This window comes from Lutra lutra, chromosome 8 (assembly GCF_902655055.1).
Source record: "Lutra lutra chromosome 8, mLutLut1.2, whole genome shotgun sequence".
Classification (NCBI taxonomy): Eukaryota; Metazoa; Chordata; class Mammalia; order Carnivora; family Mustelidae; genus Lutra; species Lutra lutra.
The window spans coordinates 129,098,038-129,119,374 of record NC_062285.1 but is presented as its reverse complement, the minus strand read 5'-3'; the positions used below and the strand labels follow the sequence as shown (position 1 = coordinate 129,119,374).

At 47.0% G+C, this 21,337-nt stretch overlaps 1 protein-coding gene across 5 annotated transcripts in view; it reads right to left on the bottom strand.

The window, feature by feature from the left end:
• The window catches only part of RFX4 (regulatory factor X4), a 162,272-nt gene that overhangs the window by 103,706 nt on the left and 37,229 nt on the right, over positions 1–21,337 (bottom strand). For all 5 annotated transcript variants that reach the window (XM_047740525.1, XM_047740527.1, XM_047740528.1 and 2 more), the window contains one exon: positions 9,916–9,976. In XM_047740525.1, the coding sequence (XP_047596481.1) occupies positions 9,916–9,976 (61 nt within the window). The remainder of the gene's footprint in view (positions 1–9,915; positions 9,977–21,337) is intronic.

The following is a 21,337-nucleotide window of genomic DNA, read 5'->3' as shown; positions in this document are numbered from 1 at the left end:
TCTTTAGCATACTGTGGCCTGATCAGATTCATTCTTTGGAAAGGTCATGGTGGTGCCGTGATGGTGGGAGGCCACGGCTGATTGGTGAGGCCTCGCACATACATGGCGGCTGACTAGTGGTATCTGTTGAATGAATGAATGAACAAATGAGACCACTTAAGAGCTGCTCCAAGAGACCAGGCAAGAAGAGATAGAGCATGGAGTGGAGTGAAGGAGTGGCCGTGGGGGCAGAGACAGCATTTAGGTTGTGGCTGCCAGCTGTGAGGTGGATGGGAGAAACCAAGGCACGCTCTGGGGTTCCTGACTGGGCCAACTGCATGGCTGGGGGCCCCATTCCTCATGACTAAAGACTGCAAGGGAGTTATGGAGGGCAGGAGTGATGTGGTATGAAAAAGCACAGGCTCCCAGGTAAATTCCTGAGTCCCCTTCCCATTAGCTATTTTATTTAGGCCCCTCCCCCATGCCTCAGTTTCTACTGGACGCTGCTGTGGCTTGTTTGCTCACTTAGTAAGGCCAACGGATCAGCATTAAAATGGAAGACCAAGGTTAAAATGTATCCCATTAAACAAACCCATAGCAGCAACAAACTATGTGAATCCATATGGGTCCAAGTCACAGTTCACACAGGCTGAGTTAATTAAGCAGTTACCTGCCAGAGGCCAGAGCCTTCTAAAGGAGAACGTTTCTATGCACGTTTTATTCCTCAAGGTATCCAGGTGGCTTATGACTATGAAGCATTTTAATAAGCTCTGCGACTGAATGGATGTAACTGGCATTCAGGGCGACTTCGACACTTGATGAGTTTCCACAGAAAGAGCGTCATGATACCTTTCCCCAAACCTCCTTACGAAATCCAGAGGTCCGTGTGTGTACTCAAGTTGCTAATTGGAATGTCCGCTTCGCTGACCAAGGCACCAAGGAAAGAAAGGCAGTTAATTATTTCTCTTCATATCTGATGAAATCTCCCCTTTTCCTCCTCACTTGTGGAGGACATCATTAGTCTGACATGGTGAACAATACTCCATTATACCTGGATATTTTTAATGATCAACAAAAAATTCCCCACGTCTTCCATTTTCTGATCTTCTATTTAATAACGTGATCATATTTGAATCGAGCCCATCCTATTATGCGGAGATAATGAGCTCCGTCCGGGAGCCAGCAGGAGTCATTATCTGCGGTACATAGTTTGAGGAAGACCTCCTCTCGAGGCCTGGGGTCGCGGGGTGCAGGAGGAGGCTCTGTGTCCGCGCTTGCAGCGAATGTCTCGGCACCAGCCCAACGGGCCCTGCTGTCCGCCTGAGCAACCTGTTCTCTTCTACGTACACGTGAGCGTTCAGCTCAGAGTCTCCTCTCCCCAGGTCCTTGCAGACAAGTCTGTAACAGAGCCCTCCTCTTCCATTTTCCCAGAAGATCAGACAGCAGGGTTTAAAAAAAAAAAACAAAAAACAAACTTTGCTGGACATAGTAACTTATTACTGAGGCTTTCAGAGTTGTCCAGACTTAAAAATCTGTGAAAACACACTTGCTAAGCGATCGGAGGCCAGATGGTGCTCCAAACCCACCCGTGGCTTCCCTCTGCCTCTGTGAAGTCCTAATTCCCTCCCTTGGCATCTAAGACCCCCACATCGGACCCCTGACTACTTCTCTAGGCTTCCGCCGACCCACTCCTCTGCACATACACTTGGCTCCAGCCAACGGGATCCCCCCCCCCACCAACCTCCACGTTCCTGGTGCTCCCCCCGCGAGAGGCGACCCGCTCTACTGTGCCTCGCCCTCCTCCACCGACCGGCCGGGATTCCTCTCTCCCGACGCCGTGTTTGATTCTCACCCAGCCCCTCTGAGGACCGCCTCTTCACCGGTTCTTCCTCCTCGCCGGATTCCCGTGTTCCTGCGCTCGGTAACATGCAGGGTGCCGCGATGGGCACCTCCCGGCACCCAGCACCGTGCGTGGAGCACAGCGTGTGGACAGGAGGCCCAGCCTCTGCCCCTACAGCTCTCCCCGCCTGCTGGGCCTCTCCAGGGCTCTTGGATCCTTCTGCGGCTCCCGCCGCCTTGGCTGAGAAGCAGCACTGGGTTCCGAGGCGGCACTCGCTGGGTTTAAATCCTGCCTCCGCCGCTCGCAAGCGCCACGGTCTCGGCGGTGCTGCTCGAACTCTCAGATTCTTGCCTCCTTCTTCGGTAAAATGACCCAAATGATTTCCCCCAAGGCCGCAGAGGGACTCAACGAGAATCCACACACAGCCCGCAGCCCGCCGGCCGGCAGAGAGGGACCCGGGGAAGGACACCGGCCAGTGTTATTCTAGGTTACGGCGGAAGATTCCTGGAATGTTTCACGTGCTAGAGTGAGAGTCCTGCGAAGGCAGGAACCAAACCGAACCCCTGTTTATGTTAGCGGAGTTCCTAGCCCTGAACACAGGCAGTCAAGACTTCAGAAGGAAGAACAGAGGAGGCGGTGGGAAGGAAGGAAAACAGACTTCTGCACAGATCAGAAGAGCTGTGTGTGTGTGTGTTTTAATCTTAAGACCTAGGTGATTAAAGAAAAACCCTGATTCATATGAACATATTTGATCTATATTTTCCCGTGCCTACAGTGTGCCAGGCATAGTCATGTTTTCTATGGCTACTGGCACAAGGTGGGTAACATTATCTCCATCACACGGAGGAGGGAAGGGACTTGCCCAAAGTTGTTGTGCTGGGAAAAGCCAGGCTTGCGGTGTGAACTTCTAAAGCCCTCACTATGCTATGGCCTGACATTCATGGTGGGGTCAGTGAGCCAGCACACATTTATTGAGCACCTACTATGTGCCAGGCTGTAGAAGACAGCACTGAACACCAATACACCATTCCCGCCTTGCCTTTAGGAAGCTGATGGTTGATCCGAAGAAGATGGGAACCAAAGAGAGAACAGCACCAGACAATAACTACATACGAAATGGGGGGCTCTGGCTCCGACCAGATTTGAGGCTGATGGTATAAAAAGCCCAAACAAACAAACAAAACCGATCCATTTTATCTAATAGCACTTAAGTCCACGATTTGCTCCTGGGTAGACACACCAACCAGACACCCGCGTTGAGGTGTCTCTGGTAATTGTCCCAGGACATTGGCTGACTCTGCCTCCCCTTCAGGGGCCTTCTTGGGAGTCAGGCTTTCCCCTGCTCGGGTGGAGTGAGACTGTGACCCTCTGCTGCATACAGCTGCCAGCTTGGTTTCCTCCTCTTTAAACAGGGCTGATAGTCCTGCTGACTCTACAGGGTTCTCACAAGGAACAAGATTGCTCAGCTGGTGATGTCTCCTGGTGCAAGCCCGCTTGAGCGTAGGTTTGGCTGATGTGGAGCAACGGACTGACTCAGGGACTTAGCGCTGCCATTGTAATTATGGAATTGGAATTGGATCAGAACCTCCAGGAACTGAGGTTCCTCCATAACCTGTGATTGGCCAATTGGCCTATAAACTACTGGGTTGGTATTCCAGAAAGGCCTGGGATTAGCCAGGTTCTAGAATCCTTATGTTTATTTTTTGGTTTAAGTTGTGCCCCCTCCCCACCCCGCACTTTTTTTTTCTGGACAAAAATTCGGCATCATCTAACAGCACAGTGTCCCAGTTCTGCACTGTTGCTGATGCTTCTGTCAGGGCTGGCCTGGGGGAGGGCAGACCAGAGCTCTGGCGGGGGGGGGGGCACCTCTGACAGCTGAGGTGATTTGGGCACCATTCTCCACCATGAGCCATCCCCCCTCTTGATATTCTCTTTCCATCCCTTCCCTGTCTCTACGCATCTCTACTTCACCGTCATGAACACCTGTGGGAGTGTTTGCCATGTTGGGGTCAAGAAGTGGGAGTGGTCGGGACACACAGGGAAACGTTAGTGGGACTACAGAACTGCCCACTCAAATGCCTTTACCGTATTATATCTTAACCACAGCACAAAATACTTTAAAAAAAAAAATGCTCTTAGCACCACACCACGTCTTCTCCTGCTCTGAGACCCACCCCTCATGGGGCCCTGACTTCGTCTCTCCATCAGCAGCAGAGGACGTCGCCACACCTACTGGCATTACCTGACAGCTCTGGCTGTGTCAGATCTAAAAACATTTGGCCTGCCTTTCCAGAACCAGGTGGGGGAACTCCTATGATGGAAGCAAATAAGATCATGTCACTACTGAGTAAGGGATCAAGTCAGAAAGGGGTACGAAACATCAGGTGTCAGTCACACTCGATGACTCTGGTCTAAGAGCTGTGATCTGGTGTAAAACTTCAACACGCTTCTTTGGAACAGCACAAAGCCCAGTGTTCTACCTCTGGCCTCCAAGAGCATTTTAAAGGGAAACATGAAATTTATTTTGTTTCCTATTAATTTGAACTATTGAAAGGCTGTCAATCACCCAAGACTTCGTTTTAATTTTTTCGAAAGAAAGGGAAAAAAATGCCCCCCAACAAAGTGACAGTTTGGTCTTCTACCATCTTCCATTGGGGAAGGGCCTCCCTCCCTCTGTGAACTGCTGAAAGGGAGGATGTCTCGAACCCTGATTGGCGCCTAAGGAGCCAGAAGGGGCACAGGCGACAGGGAGGTGTGTGAGAGGGCGGGGCTGTGCAGGGGGACATGTGCTGGCAGTGAGCAGGCCAGGATGGAGGAACAGGCTGCTTTCCATTCCCAAATCCTTTGCTTGAATAGAGGTTATTGTGTGGCCGGGTCTCCAGCAGCGCTCAACCTCCCCAGCGGCTTGGGCTTTACTAACCCTCGTGACCGAGGATGCTGGAAAGTGTTTGGCAGAAGGCATTTGACAATATTTGCCTGTTTTCTGCTAGGAGCTGCCTCCAGATCACGTGGCCCCAATTATTTTAGGCTGCTTGGCCACTGCATTATTGGTTCTTAGAGTGGGGATGGTCTTGAGGGTGATGGTGAGGGGCCTCGTGGCAAGGAGGGAGAAGGTGGGGAAGCAAATAGCTCCTACCCCAATTCCCAAAACAAGCCAAGCATTCCAAGAGAGCTCAGCACAGTCGGGCCTCCTTGGCAAGGAGACCAATGTCCTTTTCTGGGCCTGCCCCCCTCACGGTCCTGAGGGGCTGCACATGGCCACTGCAGAGAGGGGATGGCGTGACACATGCACGTGCCTCGGAGAATGAGATGCAATGGTGTGGAGCTAGGTCCTATTTCTTTTTCATTTTTCTTTAGAGAGAGAAAGAGTGGGATAGGGGGAGGGGCAGAGAGAGAGGGAAAGAGAGAGAATCCCAAGCAGGCTCCAAGCCCAGCACGGACCCTGATGCGGGGCTCAATCTCACACCCCTGAGATCATGATCTAAGCCAAAATCAAGAGTCAGACACTTAACCAACTGAGCCAGCCAGGTGCCCACACCCCTTCTTTTTTTCTAAGTATTTTGTATGGTTGGTGAAGATACAAAATGGCAAAACCATTTGAGAGGGCAGATTTTATTCCTATTAATATTTTCTGAGCACCCAACTCTTCTACTTCTTGACCCCAACATGGAGAACATTCCCACAGGTGGGCAAGGGGGTGGGTATGAAGAGGTTCCCAGAAGCGCTGTTTGTGAGAGCACAGATGAGATCCGGACATGACCCAGATGTCCATCAAGAGGCAAGTGGCGAAATCCATGGAATTGTGCGCAGCAGTTACAATGGTGCTGCTCTTTACCGACTAACATGGGGATGGCTTGGGGACTTTCCAGTGAGGAAAGGACAAGCCATGGGTTGACACAGTGTAGGAGCGTGTTTTAGTGCAATATATCTGCATTCCTTTCAGAAAGGAATCACAATTTGGAAACTTGTGTTGGTACACAGACACGTAAACATGTCGACAAGGACTGTAAACACACAAGCACACTTCTCACTGGTGACAGGGCTGCTCCGGGGGAAGAGGCAGGAACTACGACCAAGTTAGCCTCATAAACGATATTTCCATTTTTTTTTTTTAAAGATTTTATTTATTTATTTGACAGAGAGAGATCACAAGCAGGCAGAGAGGCAGGCAGAGAGAGAGGAGGAAGCAGGTTCCCTGCTGAGCAGAGAGCCCGATGCGGGGCTCGATCCCAGGACCCTGAGATCATGACCTGAGCCAAAGGCAGCGGCTTAACCCATTGAGCCACCCAGGCGCCCCAATATTTCCATTTTTAAAAGAAGAAATATATCCCTCGTGTAAATTAAATAAAATAAAATAGAAGCAAAAATAAGTATTGAATTTGTATCTTGTCTTTTTCTACAATGTTAACAAAAGAGAGGGAAGAAAGTTAGACAAGGGGAAAAGGGGGAAAATACATGAACACAGATTTCACTCTGAACTCGCTGGCGGCCAGAGCAGAAAGGGTACGCAGGCTGAATGATATCATTTTCCCTTGCGAAATGGAGGGTGCGTCCAGTTCCTTTTCAGAGACAAAGTATTTGTGCTGAAACTACATTCTAAAAATTTTGCTCAAGTGCAACTTTACATATAGGAGGTCACGTGTCTTCAACTACAGTCTGAAGCACGACTCTGTTTTTATTTAAGAGAAATGCTGGCTGATGGGTATTAAGGATGGCATGTGTTGTGATGAACACTCAGTGTTTCACGTAACTAATGAATCCTTGAACACTACATCAAAAACGGATATGTTGGCTAACTGAACATCATTTAAAAAATTTTTTAAATAAAAGAAAATTTTAAAAGAGAAATATTGGGCCACCTGGGGGGCTCACTTGGTTGGGCATCTAGCTTTTGGTTTTGGCTCAGGTCATAATCTCTGGATTGTGGGATTGAGCCCCACGGCGGGCTCCTTGTTCAGCATGGAGTCTGCCTGGGATTTTTTCTCTCCCTCTCCCCCTCCCCCCAACTCAGTAAACAAGTAAATAAAATCTTTTAAAAAGAGAGTCTTTCCTGCTGTTCACAGATTCTCTACCCTGACTCCTTCTCCCTATCTTTATCACTCTGCTATCTCTTGCTGTGTCCCACACTGGCTGCTTCCTATAGTTCCTTGAACGAGCTCAGCCTGCCTCCCATCCTGGAGGGAGTGGCAGACGCTGTGGTGTGTGCCCAGGTTACTCCTGAGGACTGAGGCATCCTTCCTCACTGCTGGGAGGTTGGTACTGAGACTGAATCTGTTCTAGGGAGTTGTCCTCAGCAGAATGTGAAGAAAACTGACTTGCCCAAAGCTTCACCCTCCTCCCAGGGGACCGCTGACATCCAGTGATGGGCAAGGGGGGGAGGAGGTAAAGACCTGGATCCATTGCCTAGATTCTGGTCTCTCTAAAGGGCCAGCCCAGCCTCAGAACTCCCTTAGAGACTGCTGAAGGCTCTGCCACAGCCTCCTGTTAACCTGACACCCCCCCGGCCCCACCTACCCTAGCGTCCCTCACACCCCAACGTGTTGATACTGGGGGCACACATGAATAAAACACCGGTATGCAGGTCTCTGCTCAGGCTGCCTCTGGGAAAGCCAACCTACAATAGTACAGCTTTTTTAGAAGCTGTTCCCTCTGCCTAGAACGTTCCCCAACCCTGATTCTCACATTGTCATGTTTTCAGTGAGGACTTCTTGTCATACAAGTGACCACTTAAATGTCACCTCCTCTGGGAAGCTTTCCCTCACCACTCCACCTAAAATACCCTCTGAGACACTACCCTGTCAGCCGATTCAAATTCTTTGCACAGCACCTGTTAGCATCTAATTTATTCCTTGTTTCTTTATCATTAATAGGATACTTCTATATCATTATAAATTCACCTCCCCTGGGTCCCTATTCCTGGGCTGTCTGATTCACTGGTACATTATCAGAGCCTAGAAACAGGGTGTGGCAAATAGAAGGTGCTTGACCAACATTTCCTGAATTAGTGACTAAAATTCTGTCTTCTACATAGAAAGAGAACTGGAGAGCAATTTGATGTTCTTCAAACAACTTGATGTCTTTTGATAATAATAAAACAAAAATTGCCAAATTCTCAAATCTGATTTGGCCTTGAAATTAAAAGTTATTTTTTTAAAAATCTCCTGCCTGACTTTGTGAATTGGAAGATGTCATTTCTTCTGGAATCATCTATGTGACCCTTTACGTAGAAACAGATATTAGGGAGAGTAGGAGTGAACCAACGGTGCCTACAGCAGGAAGGAGAGGAGCCCTGACCCCGGATGCCCGGGTGACTCAGAAGGGAGGATATGCCGAGCAGCCGGATCTACGTCAGATGTCAGACACTTCAAGCACTTCGTCTGCATGAACTCGTTCCCTCTTGAGGACTCTCCCTAGGAGTTAGACACCACTGCTCTCCCCATTTCACAGGTGAGCAGACTGAGGCACAGGGAGGTTAAGGACCTTGTCCAAGTTTCCCCAGTGGAGGAGAGGTACAGCTGGGCATTCATTCTGGCAGTCGGACTTAAGTCGGACTTAGGCAGTCGGCACTGTCTACCACCTCATGATTGCCAGGCAAATGTCGAGAATCATAGAGAAATAGGCATGAACAAGGTGATTTTCTTCTGCTCCCATTCACATCTTTTATTCTGAAACATGAGCCATGTTCAGGTTATTTAAGTCAGAGTGTCTGCTGATTTCCTTGCATTTCTAGAAACTCCCGTGCCCTAAGTCCTTTGCATGGATGCCTCGTTAGATGTCCTGGCATTATGGGAATTTGTGTGACCATAATTTAGGGGGAAGGGTGCAGGCAGAGGTTTGACCAGGGAATAGAGTAGAATTTTAAAGAAAGCCAAGAGCAGCAAATGCAACAAGAAAAGAATATAGGGACAAAACAATGGAAACAAGCCAAAGTCTGGAAATCAAGCTCCTGCAAACAACCTTACTCTCCCGGCAGCCAAGCGAGCCGAATGTTGAGACCCTTGTTAGAGAAGATTGAGTTACGCTCCTGAACGCTTTCCCCGATGCTGCCTTCCTCTCACCTGTGCATGGATTAGTCGAGAGAATCTAATGCAATTTGCTCATTAAAGCCCACCTGCTTCCTCTTCTCATTTGTTCTCTCCTCTCTATCCTTCCCGAGTCTTCTCTTCCTTTCTTCCAAAGCAGGGGCTTTGCAATTAAAGAGACCCAGCCAGGTTCTTGCCTGTACCCCTTCATGGCTCTGTGTAGATTCAGGCAAATGACTTAATTGTCTAAGCTTTATTTTTTTCATCTGTGAAATGGGCATAACAATATCAAATTCAGAGAACCGTGAGACTGAGACCAGGCATGAGGCATGTATTGGAAGCTCCTGGCACGGAGTCTGGCACGTAATAGGTCTTCGTGCCTTCCCTTCCCCAGTCCTTCTTCCCTCTCCTTCCTTCCTTAATCTCCTCAGGTTTGCTGGGCTGGGCTGCCAGTGGAATAACAGCCTTAACTGAAACGATGTTTGGGGGGAAAGCTACAACACGATTTCTAAGTGAGCCTCTTCCAGGAGAATTTTATCTGTAAACCTCAAACATGAGAGCAGCCACTCAAACAACATCCATCAGGTGTTGCACCAAGTCCAGGAATTCCAGATACGGAAAGGAAAGCCACTGAAGTAGGTAATGCTTGTTTGTGTTATTAATGTTAAAATAATTGTAGTATAGTTGCAATTAAATATGAAACCATGAAGGACTCTTTGGTAGGGGTAAACAGACCTATGTTTCTGTAATTTGCTGCAATGTTGTTAATTGTAACAATGCATTCCAGAAAGTCAGTGAGCAACACCCTTGTGGGCTTCAGCCCTTGCCAGGATCTTGATGACGGGAAACAAAATCTCCCACCAAATACAACAAATATGGAAATCCAAATCTCCAGACAGGATCTAAGTTGAGTATTTTACACACAGCCGCAAATCAAACTGATTGCATATGAGCTACTGGATGTCAAGTTCTCAGGACAATGTCAGACCTCCCAGTGACACCCTGCTCCGCTGGTAGGAAGTGACAGTTGCGTGAGGGCCCCATCAAGAGAAGACTTGCTGAAAATGAACTTACCATTGCAGAGTAGCAGGAGTGGAGTGGGGCTTGGATGCTCTATTGTTTTCTTTTTCCTCATCTGTTAAAGGAAAGAAAAAGGAGTGACCTTCAGTAGGAAAAGTACTCTCCCAAGCAGCCCAAGGCTCCCAAGCATTTGAAGAAAACTCAAAAGCTGATGCTTTGAAAGCAGTGACAGTTGGGCTCTTCCCACATGTTAGATATCTTCTTGAATAAGGAAAAAGGGAAACTGACTTATACAGAAAACTCTTAGAGCACTTGGCATTTTTAATTTGATGAAATTCGTCAGAGTTGAAGAGCTGTCTCTATTACTGAGCAATATGACTGTGTTCACCCAATTTACTATTTTTCCAACTGCAGCTGGCTGTCTGACTCTACGATTCGGACCCTAAGAACTCACCATTTGCTCCTGCTAACCCCACGGAGAAGTATGGGGTAAGGGAGAGGGAGTCAATGTCCAGGACACTCAGGATAGCAAGATCACAGGGCTGTGCTAGCCCACTTCTCTGTAAAGGGCCAGATACTAAATATGTTAGGGTTTGGGGGCCAAAAGGCAAAATCAAAACTACCATGTCATATTTATATAACAAGGGTAAACAAATTTCTACAAAGCCTTTATTGATAAAATTCAAAACAAAATAATAGCAATTGAGTATAGTTTTTGTAATATGTCTACTAATAAGAATAAGTGAAATTGCTTTGGGGGAGAAGGTTAACATTTTTCTAAACTGAGGTTTAAAGTTCATATTCTCTACCATTGAACAGATTACAAATATTCATCTATAAAAGCCATTCTTGGCTTACAGCCCTATGAAAACAGGCATCGGGCCAGACCTGAATAACAAATCCAACTTTGCGTCTAAAAAGAACTCTCATAATTTCATCGTGGATTAGCTGAGAAATACATATAATGACCATCATCCAATTCCTAATAAAGCCTATTAATAGAAATAGTCAACATAAAATTTCTTGGTCCACAAAATTTGTCCCATTCAGAAGAGCAGTATGGATTATAATCTCAAGAGAAAATTAGTGATGTCAAAGCCTACAACTACAGTCAACCAAATTTATAAAGAACATGTAAAACGGTCAGTGAAATAAATCTCTGGCATAGATTTTATATGGAAAAAGATCTGTATCCAGAGAAAAGATTTCAATGAAACAAAATGAAAGTGGAGGAAAGTGAAGTATGCTTAGCGAAAGGAAATATTTAAATGAATTAGCCTAATAGAGTTCAGAAAATATTTTCTTGGTGAAAATGTATCAAGATTGGTATAAATCTGACAATGGAATACTATGCAGCCACCAAGAGAAACGAAATCTTGCCATTTGCAACGATGACGTGGATGGAGCTTGAGGGTATTATGCTGAGCGAAATAAGTCAATCAGAGAAAGATAATTATCATATGATCTCTCTGATATGAGGAATTCGAGAGTCAGGGCGGGGGTCTTGGACGGGGGGGAATGAAATAAGAGGGCATCGGGAGGGAGACAAACCATAAAAGACTCTTAATCTCACGAAACAAACGGAGGGTTGCTGAGGGGAGGGAGAGGGTGGCTGGGGGATGGACACTGGGGAGGGTATGTGCTACGGTGAGTTCTGTGAAATGTGTAAGCCTGATGATCCACAGACCTGTAGCCCTGGGGCAAATAATACATTATATGTTAATAAAAATAATCAAAAAATAAAAAATTAAAAAACAAAAAGATTGGTATAATTCTGATTAATTAGTATCTGTAACAGATACTGTTGCTGTTTATTCAACCGTGGTTCATACTCAGCTTCTTGCTCATTCACAGAACTGCAATGTAGAGGGAACCATGTGTCAAGGCAGGGTGATTCCCCTTTGGATCCCAGACAGCTGAATGTTGATGAATTTAAATCTACCCATTGAGCCACTGATGGGGTAGGTGTGGCAGGTGACATGGTGCTGGCCTAACAGACTTACGGAAAAGCTCTCTGGAAGCTTCTGGGAAAGATATTTTTCCCTATTAAAAAGGAATTGGAGGCCTTAATTTTGAACTTCTGGCCTCCAAAACTGTGGCAAAAAAAACCCCCACAAAAAACAGTATCTTCTGTTTTGTGCAAAAGCAAACAGACTAGCAGGTGAGAGAGTCTGGTCTGTCCTGTTCTTGAACATGGCAGAGCAGACACAGAGCAGTGAGCTTTCAGCTGGGGAGAGAGCAGCCTCAGCATGAAGTCCACGCTGAGGTGGCAGAGAGGAAAGAGGGAGGGACTGGGGGATCCGAGTGTCATGTTGTGCCTGATTAGCCAACCCGCAGCGCAGCTGCCTCCCTGTTTTGTGAGGTAATAAAATTTTCTTAGTTCATAAAACCTCTTTTCATTGGATATTCTCTTCCCTGCCACCTAAAAGCCTCGTAACGGATACAAACACTCACATACTCATCTTTGTGTTTCCTCCTAACAGTGCCTGTTCCACTAAATAGCCAGGTCTGTCTTCCACAAATGCCTTCGACTATCTTCAGAAAATAAGTAGCACAATAAGGAGCACGAACATGTGAGTCTCACAAGAATATAGATAGACGCAGAAAACAATACTCAATCTCAGCTGTTCACAGAGAAATAAAAAAGAAAATAATAATGAAGCACAACTTTACATCTCTGAGAGTAACGAAAACGTTAAGTAATGATAATTCCCAGTGCTGGTGTATAAGTGGTAAAACTGACACTCACATACTTCTGAAGGTAGTGTTAACTGGTACGAAGTTTTTGGTACTCAATTTGGCAGTTGCTTACCAATTTACCAACTGCTTACCAATATTGAGAGCCATCTAAAATGTCCAGTCACCTGGCCTCACATTCCAACTCCTAGAAATTATACTAAGCAAGTAATTGAAAAGAAATAAAAGGCAGTGTTAAAAAACACAATCAATTGAATTTTTTCCTTAAACAAGGAAAAGCATATAAACAACCTCTCAGCTTATGTTGGACCATGATTGGACCAGTTTCCATTCCGCCTAGAACTGGCAGAATTTTTCTCCTCTGCTTCTTTAAATGTCAGCATTTCAGCCAAGCTGGACTAGATATCAAAAGATCTATGTTCTAGAATCAGTGCCAAAACTCACTGGCCGTGACTGAGCAAACCCCTCATTTTTCTTCATTTGTAAATGGTCACTTTACAGGGCCATTGAAATGACTATATTAATTAATTCAACAAATATTCACTGAATACCTAATTTATGCCAGCTAAACACTGGGGATAAAGAAATTAGACTCCTGTCCTTCAGTCTGGCTGGAGAAAGAGAAAGACAAACAGTGGAGAGAAAGGCCAAGTTCAGTAAGAAGTGATAAATGCTGTGACACAGGTAGGCAAGCGGGAGCCTGAGAAAGCAGAGGCTTCACAGAAGGCTTCTTGGAGGCAGTGGTAAGTAAGCTGTAAGTCTTGGAGTGTGTCAGAGATGGGAATCAGATGGCAAGGAAGGTGGGACCAAGTCAGGGGAAAGAAGGTAGAGAAGGCGAGGGACAGACCAAGACATGGGGACCCATAAGATCTTGATGACCACAGCTTGGGTCTCTGTGGGGTATGGGGACGGGATCTGGAAAGGGACTTTTCGGACATTCTAATGAGTCTGTTTCAGCTTCCAGACTGTTTCTTAAACTGAGGATGATCATCACGCCTACCTTAAAAGGCTGTTGGGGGAATGATGACATGAACTTAACAGAGACTAAGAACTCCCAAACCTCCCAAGACTGCCTTCAGCCGCCCTGGGGGCCAGGATACCTGGAGCCATTCTGCTCAGAGATACACACGGGGGCAAAGACAGGCAGAGACGGAGACCCTGCCAGGTGAACACACGCCAGGCCACATCATGGCTCCACACAGGAGGGGGCATTTGAGCTGCGCCTTGAAGACACAGTCTGGGTTTTTAAAATAACTTTGTTTCCTGTTCCCAAAAGTCATCCATGTTCATTTTTTAACTTTGGAAAATAGAGAGAAAAATCTCTGTAAATCCAAGCCCCTCTCGACACAGGGAACTATTGTTTATCTTATTTACCTCCAGTCTGTTTTCAATGTTCTCTTTCACACCCGAAGATACGCACACAACCCTAACTTAAAACAAGGGAGGGGCACACAGTGCACGCTGGCTTGTGGCTACATCCTTTGCCTTTATAAGGACGAGTTAGACTTTGAGAAGCAGACTCTGAAGGAGGGGCGTACCAGGAGAGGAGGCAGCATGAGAAAGGCTGGGAGGACAAAACCTGGAGCCCAAGGCAGCACGCAAGGGTTCTACCTGGCCGTAGCCAGAAGAGCCCCTCATTTTGGGATTTTGTCCAGCACCTCCCATGCAAGTGAGACCTGTCTCTATTGTGTTGGATGCCTCCCCCCAATTAAACTTTGTGATGGCCGACTTCGGATACCAGTGAATAGAAAGAGAATTGGCTTTGGGGGCAAGACAGACCTGGGTTTGAATCCCAGCCTTGCCCCTAACTCTGGGTGGAACCCTGAGCAGTTAGTTCCTTAACTCATCAAAGCCCGAGGGTCCTTTCCCTAAAACATGAGAATCATAGCTTAGATCCCAAGGACAGCTTGAAAATTAAATAGAGTATGCGAACAACCAGACACATGAAAAAAAGAATACCGTCACAATCACAATAGCATTTATTGGCCAAGTACTCAAGCCAGGGATAGGCATCATTTTTCATATGCCATCCCACTGTTTTCCTCCGTGCTATTTACATCCGACCTTATAAATAAGGAAACCGAGCTTTGGGGAGTCTCTCCCTTGCAGAGGGCAGTGCAGCCAGTGAGGGAAGGCTGGGTCTCCCCGCACGCTTGGCATATAGCGGCTACTGATGGTACTAACCAAGGACTGGTCTACCCTGGTGCCAGTGTGGCCTCTCCATCTCAGTCATCAAACAGGCGCCTTCGACCTCTGCAGGCCCCTTTCTAGACCACTAGTGACCTGGCGCTCAGGGTCTGAATACCCAGCCTCTTTCTTCCAGAAGGGGGTGTGTGTCACCGTCAGACGCCTCCTATCTGGGGACTGTCAATCCCAATTCACCAAAAGTGCTGGTTGCTCATTCGTGCATCAAATATTGTCTGCTACAGTCCAGCCCTGTGCCAGGGGCGAAAGGGCGAGGACAGACAGACAGGGTCTCTGCTCTCTCAAGCTCAGAGTCAAATTATCAGCAAATAAACTGGACGGGAGAGTCCGGGATGTTAGAGCAGGACCAGATGTGGGCTGTGAGTTGAGCCTTGGGAGCTGAAGGAAGAGCCATCGGGCTGATGAGGACAGCGGAGCACATTTTAGGTAGAAGAAAAGAGCCAAAGCTGATAGAAACTTCAGGAACTGGTTCTGCCTAGTGCTTTTTCTTTTTTGACAGACAAAAATACCTCAAGCCAAATGAGATTCACGCCATAATTTCAGGCCAGCCAGATTCCTGGAGGTGCTCACGGCCCAGGTGGGGCCGTCCATCTGTGAAGCCCACCCTGCTCATCCTACCCAAGTCAGAGAGCAGCCGCCTGCTTACACGCCTCCCGGCAAGACGCCACTCACCCGCTCTGTCCGGCTGCCCCTGTGCAGTCCTGTCTCCAAACACACTCCAGGGAACCGCAGTCCACTTCCCGGTGGTGAGCTCCTCTGCTTCCCCCTCTGGATCCACCTTCCGATAGAAACTCGGAGGCCGAATTTCCAGGCTCCAGCCCTGGCTCTACCACTTGCCAGCTGTGTGACCTCCAACAGCCTTTTGGTGCCTTAGTTTCTTGTTTGAGAAACAGGGATAATAATAGCACCAGGCACGTATTGTAGGGATTAATTAACCACTCCTGGTACAAGATACAAGCTACCCTAAGTATTCCCTATTCCTATAATAGTTGTCAGTCTTCTGGAGGGGCCAGGCACCTGGGTCCTCATCCTGTCCACGGGATGGCATTTGGCAAGTCCAGCCTCTGGGACAAGGCTGTTTGCTCCTCCCCAGTGCTCCTCCAGCACCCTGGCTGGTCCCTAGAAAAGTCCTCACGGGGTGTGGTCACTGCTTGCCCCCAGTGTGTCTGCCTCACTTGTCTGTAAGTTCTTTAGGGCACAGACCGCCTCACCACTATGGTTCCAGCACCCACACAGGGTTGGGGCTCAAGAAGCCTTTGTGGGATGAATGAATGAATGAACAGCTAAGATAATACCACAGTTAAATTCAGCCTACCCATCTGATTTCATAAACATACAAATATACTACCACCAGAGAACCTTTTACTGAAAATGTATAAGGGGCCAGGCACTCTTTACTTCACTGTATTTAATTTTCACTGCTACCCAAGACAGTGAACAGCTTAACAGACATGAAACGTCAAATACGGTGCTTGATGGATTCTTGGTGCTTAATCAATTTTAGGTCTGATTATTAATAGTATCCCCTTTTAAGGGAGAAAGAAACTAAGTCTCAGATAAGTGGGAAGCAATTGGTCTGAGGTCACACAGCTAAGTGGTGGGGCCACGGAGGAGCCAGTCTAGCTGACATCGAAACTTCCCGAACCCAGCCATCATGAGCCTGTCTCTCTTCCAAACTCTAGTACTGTACTAAATATTTTAGGGAACATATCATCTGCTTGATATCTGCTGATGGAATTCACAATATTTGGGAACGTCTTCTAGAATATTTCCTGCCCAGAGCCAATGTGGTAGAGTTTAATATTGAAGGAGAAAGTTTGTAAATTAATTACTTCTCTTCAAATCCCAGGAAAGGTTCAAGTTTATGCGAGTCTCGAGTTTCACTTCAAAGTTCTAATTCTATTTCCTTTCATTATACTAACCTGGCTGCACCTGGCCTGCCAAACATTTCATTTCCCCTTATCCAACCCCTTCCCAGCCACTGCAAAGCTGATGAGCGGGGTGCCTGGACCAAGCCTTTGGCAGTGGGCACCAGCCCCTGGCAGCATACCCTTCCCCGCCGTGGGAACAAGGCTCAGTCCCAAACACAACTGTGATGTTGGCAGCATTGCTCTGAGGGGGCCCCACACCTGCCTCCTTTTACCTCCTCTGGGTGAATTCCTTCAGAACACTGGAATAAGAAAAGACCTTTCTAATTTTGATATTAAACCTGAAAGCCATAAAAGAAAATATTGATAAACTTTCCTACATAAGAAATCCAAAGCTTCTATGTTTGTGTGTTGGGCGGGGGATGGGGGGCACCTACACCTTAAGCAGAAAGATAACAACATGCCTGGGAAAATTGCAGTCATACCGCAGACGATTTCATCTCCTCACTGCAGAGAGAGCTCCAGGAAAACCAGAAGGAAAAAGGCTAAGAACCCAGAGAAAAAAGTAGGCAAAGCACCTGACCCACAGTTGGAGAAAAAGACAAATGTTCTTGAAATGTGAAGAGATGATTAATCTCAATTAGTGAAAATGAGAACTGGACTAAAATACCATTTCTCAATCTGATTGGCAAGAATCCAAACTCGACCACACAACTCTGCAGAGGCTACGGGGAACAGGTGCCCTCCCGCCTCGCAGGGATGGGGAGGGTGTGAAATGGTGCCCCCCTACCCCGCCGAGGAGGTCATCTGGAAGAATCTCCTGAAATCCCACATACTCTTTATCCAGCCATCCCGTGTCTGGGAACAGATCCTATGGCAACGTGGGAAATGACCACACGCGAGAGGTTTTCCTTTGCAACTTGTCTGACCCGGTCAAAGTTCAGAAACAGCCCAGTGCTCATCTGGTGAACTCAGTGCTCATTAGGGTACACCGTCACAGCAGAATGCTACACGGCTGTGGAAAGAAGATTAAAAACAAGAAAAGGATGAAGGTGCTCTCTGCTCTTACTGATAGGGACACTCCGGGTGTTATTAAGGGAAAAAAGCAAGTCACAGCAAAAGGTCTATAGGCTGTGCCCTTTTCTGTGTTAGAAAGTGGCAATGAAGGGAGTGCCTGGCTGGCTCAGTCACTGGAGCATGCGACTCTTGGTCTTGGGGATTGTGAGTTCGAGCCCTGGGTTGGGTGCAGAGATTACTTAAAAATAAAATCTTTTTTAAAAAGGTGATAAATAAGAACATATGTTTGAATTTTTATTTGCATAAAGAATTAAAATGCTGACAGAATGCACCCCCCCAAAAGCACCAGAAATAGTGGAAGAAAACACAAGAAACAAAAGCGTGCACCCCTAGGGAGTTGAGGTGGGAAGACGGGTGGGACCAAGACTTCTCACTGAGTATCTTTAAGGCATTTTGGGTTTGGAGCATATGAAATACTCTAAGTGTGGACAAATGAAAAACTCCTCTACTGGGCAGGGAGCACCTACAGGAAGAATCTGGTCATATGGTTAAGTGGTCCTGGGATGCCCTAAACTCTAAGCAAATAACAAAGACTCATAACCTGCCATGACTCTACAGCATTTTGCTTTCCTAATATCCATTTTCCTAACCAACACTGTGCACCTGCTATGTTCCTGGCCATATTCTAGTAAGTGACTCAATTAGGCATGTTCCCTTCCCCTCGGGTGGTTATGGCACATGGAGGGACTGAGGGGCCCAGTCACAGATGACGGACTAGCCCCTTCTCCGCAAGAGGAGAGGACAGATGGACACTTGGCGGGGGGACAGGTAGGGCAGCCTGTGGTGGCAGAGTGGATGGCTGAGGAAGGGGAGGAGTCTGGTGGGTTGTCTTAAACTGTGGCCTCCTCGGCCAGCCAGCAGTCTTGCCCTTGGCTTCCCACTCAGGAATAAAACTGCAGCAGATGCCCCATGAGGGCAATCAGATTGTTAGAAGCCATCATGGGAGGCCTCCCTGTGGATGCACCCCCCCACCCCCCGCCAAGAATTTCCTGCTCTAAGTCTGTGCCTTTGCCCTAGAAGTTATCAGAATGCCTTTCTGCTTTTGGTAGGGGGCTTTTGTCCACAACTCGGTGGGAATACGACAATGTTTCGCTACATTTCCTCTTCTCCGGAACCCATCTTAGGAAGTTACAAGATCTCACACTGGATAATAACCTGACATGCTGAGTGAGTGGAGGGGGGTGACAGAGTTATGACACAGCCTGAAATGTGAGAAGATTTTAATAGGATAATGATGAGTCACAGGAAGCTGTGACCTGCTATGACCCTGGTCGTAGGCCATCATGCCACTGAATGCCAATTTTCCCCTCCCTTGTGCTGTAAAAATCCTGCATCAAGAGCAGACCATCAGTAACTGCCCTGATGAGTTGGTAAGGGGTGAGGGAGGGTGACGGGAGTAGGGCTGTGTGCCCAGGGAGGCAGGTGAGACAGAATAGCCCAAACTCACCTCTCCAGCCCATTTTCCCACGGTCTTTCAACCTCTCTGCTCTAGCCAATCTGGAAAATTCTCCAAGCTCAAAAACCTCCTCGTGGCTTTCTGCCTCCCAGCCCTTGATCATCATCAGTTAAAGGAACAAACCACACAGATGCTCTGAGGCCCAAAACAAATGCCACCTCCTCCAAGATGCTTCCCCGGTCACCATCCAGGCTGTGACCTCTCCCAACTTCCACATGCATTCTCATCACCTAGGGAGGTTGTGTAAACAGGCAGAGCACAGGCGGAGGCAGGGCAGGGTGGGGGGGAGAATCCGGAGTAGGCGGGAGAGTCCAAGGAACATCTCTAACAAGCTTCCAAGAGGTTGTTCTTGAGCGGGGGACACTCTCCGGGAGAAGAGGTAGAACTCCTTGCCTCATTTAAATGGAATGGATCCCCTATGGCCTTGTATTATTATTCAACAGTGGGCTGGGCCCGACCTTCCCTTCTAGATTAAAAATTCCTTGAGAGCAGAGAACCACAGAAGAGGCTCTTTATGTGGCAGGAAGAGAGAAAGCTGTAAAACCAGACTCCACTAAGTTTGGTTCTTAGCTCTGCCACATACTGGCTATGACATTGAGGTAAGTCCCCCAACCTCTGGATCTGCTTCCTCCTCTGTCTAGAAGACCACCTCCCTCCTAGAGGATTAAAGGAAATCATGGTTGTGATTGTACCTCACATACTGCCTGATGCTGAATACATTTAGTATCGAATAAATGTTATTATAATATTCAATATATTAATGAATACTGAATAATATTTAATTTAATTTATTTCATACTTTAATATTGGCTCTCTGCCTTTGCCTTCTTTGTATAACTTTGGGTTTTCTACATAGTCCTGTACGTAGCAAGTGCTCAGGGAATCTTCTGCTGGAATGTCTGTTCTACCGGTACAATTCTGCTCAATCCATACTCCTGGGCTCTCCTCACTGGACATGATACTCCAATCAGTCCTGACCTGATAATGTTTTACATTCAAAGTCTTCCTCTTTGTTGGTGAATATGCCATCAGAAACATAAAAATCCACTAATATCTGCTTGAGAGAAAATGCAATTTGTTCAGGTTGGAAATGGGTATTTGTAAGACCTGAGTTATGGCGAATAACCAACCCATCCACTCCTGTTCAGCCTCTCACTCATCAGGCACTTGAGGCTTGACCTCCCTGATCTGGGGTTTTCTTCCCAACCACAATCCATCAAAATGTTTCATGTCCCATTTCCTCCTGCTCACTAAAGCTCTTGTTGATTAAAACCCTCTCGGCTAAAAAGGGCACAGTAGGAAGAGCACTGCACAAGAGTCAAGACGTTGGGTAGCTGTTCTGACTCTAGCACTACCCAAGAGTATGATTTGCAACAAATAACTTCCCTTCTCTGAGCCTCAGTTTTTTCAATTCTAGGCTAATAAAGGGATTATTCTCCCACTCCATTTCATTTTCACCAGGACTCCTGGTGCTGATGTCCACCATTACTCAGACCAGTAGAAGAAATCTTTCTCAGCGGTGGAATGTTAACTTCTCTCCCATCACCTTGGGAAGGCATTTCTACCTTCTTGGCCTGGTTCGGAGACAAATGCTATGGCAGACCCTTTCACTAGCCATTCAATAGCCAATCTTGCATTTTTTTTTCCTGCTTGCTAATAAAACCCCAGGTTTATTCAGGGCAGTGAAAGGACAGCCCCAGAGGAAAAATCCTGATTCGTCCAAGATAGGGTTGGCAAACTGTTTCTGTAAAGAGCCAGATAGTGAACGTTTTAGGCTTTTGGGGACCACAGATGATGTCTGTCACAAAGACTTCTTCATTTTTTTCTCTACTCTTTAAAAATTAAAAACAAAACAAAAATAAAAACATCCTAGGACCTGGGCTGTAGAACACTGGAGGCGGGCTGGATTTGGCCTAGGGTGGTACAACCATTAAGAGTAATTCTATTTTGGGGCACCTGGGTGGCTCAGTGGGTTAAGCCACTGCCTTCGGCTCAGGTCATGATCTCAGGGTCCTGGGATCGAGCCCCACATTGGGCTCTCTGCTCAAGCAGGGAGTCTGCTTCCCTCTCTCTCTCTCTCTCTCTCTCTCTGCCTGCCTCTCTGCATACTTGTGCTCTCTCCCTGTCAAATAAATAAATAAAATCTTGAAAAAAAAAAGAGTAATTCTATTTT